This window comes from Micromesistius poutassou (genome assembly GCF_964030765.1).
Source record: "Micromesistius poutassou genome assembly, chromosome: 4".
Lineage (NCBI taxonomy): Eukaryota > Metazoa > Chordata > Actinopteri > Gadiformes > Gadidae > Micromesistius > Micromesistius poutassou.
The window spans coordinates 7,543,391-7,550,102 of NC_140274.1; the positions used below are offsets into that span (position 1 = coordinate 7,543,391).

Consider the following 6,712-nt stretch of genomic DNA (forward strand, 5'->3'; position numbering starts at 1 on the left):
CCCTCCCTCTCCCTACCCCTTCCTTCTGCGGGACGTTTTGTCTCAAACTATAACCCAATCGTGGCGTGTTGCGTACTTTCTGCTCCGCCTCAATCTGGAACCCAGAGAAGGAAGATACCCCACCGGGTGAACATCTTGTGCGCAACGACCAGCAGCGCAGCACAGCTGTACGGTTAGGGAAGGGTTTGTGTGTCTGTGTGTGTGTGAAGCTGTCCGGCCGTGACCGTCCCAGTTGCGGTGCAGTGTTGTCAACACTGCCGCACTCTTCGTGACCGGCAGGGAGAGAACCAGGACCACAGCTGGACCCCCCCCCCCTCTCCCCCCGTCCTTGGCTATCCCTATCCACCGCTGGCTCCTGTCTGAGGCACCATGAGAGCGGTGAGCAGCAAGCAGAGCTCCGCCGGCAGCAGCAGCAGCGCCACGGCCACAGAGAAGCAGAACGGCGGGGACATGAAGCGCAGGCCCAGCTACCCGGGAGACCAGCGGGTGAAGCACGCCAACCTGTCCACCAAGATCTGGGTCAAAGTAGCCATGGCCATCGCGTACTTCCTCTGCGTGTCCGTCGCAGCGTTCATCCTGGTCATCTACTACGTGTTTTTCTGGACGCCGGATGCGCATTACAACATCACCGGCAACGGCACGGACCCTCCGAACCGCACCGACTGCGCTCCGAGGTCCGGGTGACCGCCGCTCCGCGCCCCGGTCACCGGCACACGGGCTGCCGTAGCCCGCTGCTGCTCATGACGGGCACCGGTGACACGCGCGGATTGCTATAAGAACGCTCCATCCTGCACCGGGAGTTGGGGATGCGACTGAAGAAGAGCCGATGCCGCTGCCGGGGGTGGTGGGGGGGAGAAAGAGGAGAAGGGGGTCGCGGAGCCGGAATAAGTGCATCAGTGCTCCGCATGCAGAGGGGGGAGGGGGGTGGGGGGGGGGGTGTGGATACGGACTCGCTTCACACAGGCACGCGGTCCCCCTGACATTATGGGATGTTTATACTCTGCACTGAGCAACTCTCTTTCCACGAAGACGGGGGATCACACACAAACGCACACGCACACGCACACACACACACACACACACACACACACACACACACACACACACACACACACACACACACACACACACAAACGCGCACACACAAACAAACTGTACACCGACTTTCTCTCTCTAACACGAACACAAGCACACACACACACACACACACACACACACACACACACACACACACACACACACACACACACACACACACACACTGTCCTCCACTGTGCTATGTATCTCCACAGCACGGTGCTGTGTTTTCATTCAGGTATTTAGAGGAATTCAAAGCGATAACGTACTGTAGCGGTAGCAGTATAAGTAGCCTATTCATATAGACAGCATCGCCGGTATAGCTAGATGAATGCATGGTGGTCACTATGTATTATTTCAGATGCAACCGTTTTATCGTTCACAGCAACTTTTAGCCAACCACATGACGTGAGAATAACCAAACGCGACGTCACGTGGTGACCTCCGAGCCTCGGCTCGGTGAACAGTCCCCGCGACCCGGACGCTGTTTAGACTGTTTTACTGAAGATGTGTAGCCTTCCGGGTTTATTGCTATAATATGATAAACTATGCATTATTAGCCTACTCTGGAGTATGTGTCTTTATTGTGGAAAGGAACAAGGTGGGAAGATCAAACTGGTTATTTCGCAGCTCACGTAGGAAATCGTCATCAGGAGTTTCAGGGGGAAAAACAAATGCAACAACCAGGCCTGTGGGGTCCTGGCATCTCCATTTCATCCATTACGTTTTGTATGCACTCACACCTCCTCTCACATCACTCCCATTCCCCCGGGCGAAGCATTCTAGTTATCTGGTATAATGCAACAGCTGTGTGTGTGTGTGTGTGTGTGTGTGTGTGTGTGTGTGTGTGTGTGTGTGTGTGTGTGTGTGTGTGTGTGTGTGTGTGTGCGTGCGTGTGCGTGCGTGTGCGTGCGTGCGCGTGCGTGCGTGTGTGTGTGCGTGTGCGCGCGCGCGCGCGTGTCTTCAATCATTCATTAAAATGTACCGCGGAAGTTGTCAGGATGTCTCTCATCCCCACCACCCTCGTCTCTCTCCTTCCACCTCCACATCCCTTTCATCCGGAGTGACAGCATAGGGAAATGAATACGCATGCGTCATTCTTCTATTTTAGAAGAGGTCCGAAATTATATTCCCTACTCCTCCGCGCCAAATCCTACAGCTCAAACCACTCATGACCGAACCTGGACGATATTACAGTAAATCCATTTACTCTCCCCTGGATTTGGCGTGAAATGAAGTGCCCTATACGCAACCACGCGTGGCCCCTCAGTGACCCCTGACCCAAGTCCCCTTTTTATGATTGAATGTTTTGTTATTGTTGTTGTTCTGGATTGGACGAAGCTTTGAACCGACTAAAGATAGATAGAGTATAATACATATTCGATTTATTTCTTGTATGTTTCCTCGAGGGCTATTATTATTATTATTATTATTATTATTATTATTATTATTATTATTATTATACGGCGCCGACTTCACGCACTTGTTTGGGCTTGACTAATTGCGATGCACAGCCTGCACAGCCTAAGCCTGCAACACTATTCGTCTGCTGCCCCATCCACGATGCTCAGCTCCCCTGGACAACAACACATTAATACGTCATCGTCCAGGGAAGCTTCGGTGGTGGGGTCCGTGGCCGATTCCTCCTCACGTGGAAGGGCCTCCGGTGTCGCCCTCGCGAGTCGCGCATCCCTTTAAACGTCAACTGCCGTTCAGTTATTATCGCCACATGTGATATTATTTACATTTGAGGAATTATTATGGTTTAATTTAAGTTGTATGCAGCCCACTGATCTGGTCCACGCATGTCATCAGAAAAAAAAAAAAAGTTATAGTTTTATTAAAGCCATAGCCTACTTCAAAGTTGTTGAATAAACCAGACGATGTGAGGAGTCCTCGAGTCAACGCACATTGACACGTGCGTGCGTTCGCTGACACCTTTAACCGACCCGTCACGTGCATACCCGACCGTAGGTGCAGCGCGCGAGCCTCCAGCACAGCTTGTAATTGGATGCTTGCTGGCGGAGCGCGCGCTGCTGAGCTGGCAGTTCAGCACTGCAGCATCACAGTCTCCGCGTGCCAAGCCCCGGCTCTTTAACGGCAGGAGAATCGATATTGGTCAACGGCTAGGGAACAGGCGGGAAGCCGCATACCTACCTCTTTGTACTCTTCTAGACATGGCCTAAACTAGTAGGCCTAGTTTAGGCCATGTCTTTAGAATATATATATATATATATATATATATATATATATATATATATATATATATATATATATATATATATATGGGGTACACATATGATTACATAAGCATAAAGTTTCGCATTTGAAATGTTTATTGTGCCCCCCCCCCCGACCCTCCATCCCCCAGTCCCCTTGTGTGATTATATAGAATGGCGACGTCGCCTGCTATGATTAACGACTCGCAGAAGCACCGGGGTGGTCGTCGGGTTCAGCCGTATCAGAAGCAGCTGGAATGAATAGACACTGCTCTATTATCTTTCTGCAAAAACGTTTTTTTTTTTTGTTTAATCAATTCCAATCATGGATGGATGACCCATTAGAAAGACCCGGCACAAGCCCAGCGCCCTCCAAGAGCTGGACCGGAGCCGGAAGCATGGACGCTGCTCTCCCTAACGTCCTCACAGTCGAAGAGCGTATGAGTCATAGCCACAGCAGAGCATCGAAAGGCCACTGCACCAGCCTCATTGTGGACCGAGAGATGGAGGTGGGCCTCTCTAGGCCTATGTAAAGTCATGTAGCTTATAAAGACCCCTAAAATGTGGTTTTCCACTTACCTGTGCTGCATGTGTGAAAGGTGCCTCCTGAATCTGGAAGCAGGGGGCTCCCTCCCTCCATGGTTGATCTTTGGTTTTGCAAACATTTTGCACTTAAAAAAGTGATTTCTATATTTTTAAAGATATATTATATATTATATAACTCAGCCGTGAGCCAGTCTCATAATTCGTTAATTATTTCATATTATATCATATCCTATATCATAGTTCACATCCTATATAATTTATCAAATCAAATATAATTTATCTAATTTATCAAATCAAATATCATATCCCATCCTATATCATATCATATCATATATCACGAGGCAATCAAAAAAGCATTAGAAAGAGATGAAAATTGATTCTGATCTGTTATGTGTAATTATCATTTACAAACAGCCATCTGTTGCGTTCAGCCTCCCTCAATGCCCTCCCTCAAACTGACAAATTACATTTAGTCAGACTCTGATCACGTTTATTTTGCATGTGTTTTGCTGTAACAAATGCGCTGTACGGTCTGAAACTGAATTACGTGATTCTATTTGCTGTCCATTTTTAATCATGCTCAAAATTACCACCGACACTGACAGCAACGCGAGCACAGCGTTTGAATGCTGTTTCCCCAGGCTAGGCCAAATATGTGGGAGACGGAGTAGTGTGTAATCGTTACCACAAGGGGTCAGTGTTGTATAGCGATAACTTTTATATATGACTATTGGCGATAGTTCACGTTTGGGTCGATCGACGTTAATAAACTCTGGCCAGTGACAAACACAGTATTGATCGTGTTGAACGATTAACATTCGATGAACAACATTCAATGAACATCCGACAAAGTCGTCCATATTATTTCCAATTCCACAATAAATACATACACACAACAAATTGCTTAAACACATATTTTATATGTGTATAATATATATATACAATATTCAAATTATATACAAATACTCCGTTATCCAAGGCCACTGTCCTAGAAATCAGGAAAACTCTTTATATAATAGCCTACAACATTTAAATTAGATTAAATATAAATAAAACTTATTGGCAGGATTCCCCTTCCTTGAGCCTACCAGTCCTCATCCTCATCATGGGCCAGGAGTTCCTTCAAGTCTACACGTGTGTCTTCCCAGTAAAAGTGTTTCATCTCTGGAACAGTGTTTCCACGCAGAGCCCAGAATGAGTTAGAACCAGCTCCAGCAGAACTGGACCGACCCTGGCCCAGTCCAAACCACCACACCGGGCAGACTAACAGGGATTGATCCTCCTCTTCCTCCTCCTCCTCCTCTTCTTCCTCCTCCTCCTCCTCCTCCTCCTCCTCCTCCTCCTCCTCCTCCTCCTCCTGTCCCAGGTCCTCTGTGTTGTTGAGGGGTTTCTGGTCGTTCACTGTGTCCTTGTGTTTCCCTGCTGGTCCATCCTCCTCGCTGATCCGGTCGGGTATTACCCTGCATGGATCTGTGGCGTTCCGACGACTGGCTCTCGCGTTCCAGAAAGTTTCCCTGAAGGCGTTGTTGTTGTGGCTGTACAGCGGTACCACCAGCTCTCCTTCCTCCAGAAAGCCTTGGCTTCTGACCACGGTGGGCCTCCCTCCAGCCGCAGCATGCAGCTCACTTTGTGGTGCACCACTGTGGGCCAGAGGTGGGGACAGCTGACCGCAGGCCACAAGCGTACGATGTCCCGGCCGCGCGGTCAGCCAGAGATGCTTACGGGTCACGTACCTCCAGAGTCCAGCAGCGGGCCGGTCTGGGGTCTGCTGGTGTTCAGAAACAGCAGATGTCTGGGTGTTGTTGAAGTGCTGTCGGCTCCTCAGCCACAGGGACAGGAACCTCCTCCACACTAGCTTGGCCTGGCAGGGACTACTGTTGGAGGTGGTGACATCGTCTCCTCCGTCATCTGAGGTCTGCTCCACGGCCTCCTCCTCTTCCTCCTCTGTGCTGCTCCTTGGAAGCGGCGGGAGGTGGAGGTTGAGATCCAGGCCGCTACCTCCTCCATGCTTTGTTTTCTCTGCGTCTCCGTAACGGTAGAAGCTCCCCTGCCTGCGAACTCCATCCATCTCTGCTTCTCCCATGTGACAGATGTAGGGGTAGTGGATCACATGGTCCAGAGACCAGAGACGGCCGGCCCCTCCTGCATCGGGCAGCTGGTCGGAGCCTAGGGGCTCCATCTCATCCAGCCACTGTGGATTGACCTGGAAACTAATGAACTAACCAATAAGAACCCAATAACTCTGACTGAATAACTAACTGACAAACTATGCATCTATCTATCTCTGTATCTATATCTGATCTATCTATCTATCTATCTATCTATCTATCTATCTATCTATCTATCTATCTATCACTGACTGCCTGACTTATGGACTTCTAAATAACTAACTATAGCTAACTAATTTACTAACTGACTATCTAACCTGTGTCTTTCCAGTAAAGGCCTGACAAATCAGTCTAATGTGCACAGTCAGGCCAGTATTTGCAGTGGCCAGGCTTCCACGGGCTCCATGGGCTGGGAGACGGATCAGAGATTCACTCATTGACTGCTGTCCTACATCTCATCAGCTGAGGAAAAACAAACAGTTCTATTCTTAGAAAAGCAAGTTACCCCTTTCCTCTGATGACTGAGTTTTAGTAGGAGAGAGAAACAGGGAGGAAGGGGAATGGGGGGAGGGGCTTGTCAGTCATCATCAATCAGTGTCTAATAACAAATTGATGGGATTGATTGGACCGCCCGGAATGTGCTGAACTTTACGCCCCCTGTCCCTAGAGTGGGCTGCCCAGTTGCCCCTGTCCTGTTCAATAACTGATCATTACGATGAGGTCCAGAGAGAGAGAGAGAGAGAGAGAGAGAGAGAGAGAGAG

At 49.2% G+C, this 6,712-nt stretch overlaps 1 protein-coding gene across 1 annotated transcript; it reads left to right on the top strand.

Annotated features, from left to right (window-relative positions):
- Positions 1-369: 369 nt before the first annotated feature.
- LOC311341683 (putative transmembrane protein INAFM2) lies at positions 370-766 on the top strand (the record flags this gene model as incomplete). Its single annotated transcript, XM_084466484.1, has 1 exon — positions 370-766. One exon carries the CDS (start codon positions 370-372, stop codon positions 682-684), a length of 315 nt encoding a protein of 104 aa, XP_084322610.1. The 3' UTR covers positions 685-766.
- Between the last annotated feature and the right edge of the window lie 5,946 nt (positions 767-6,712).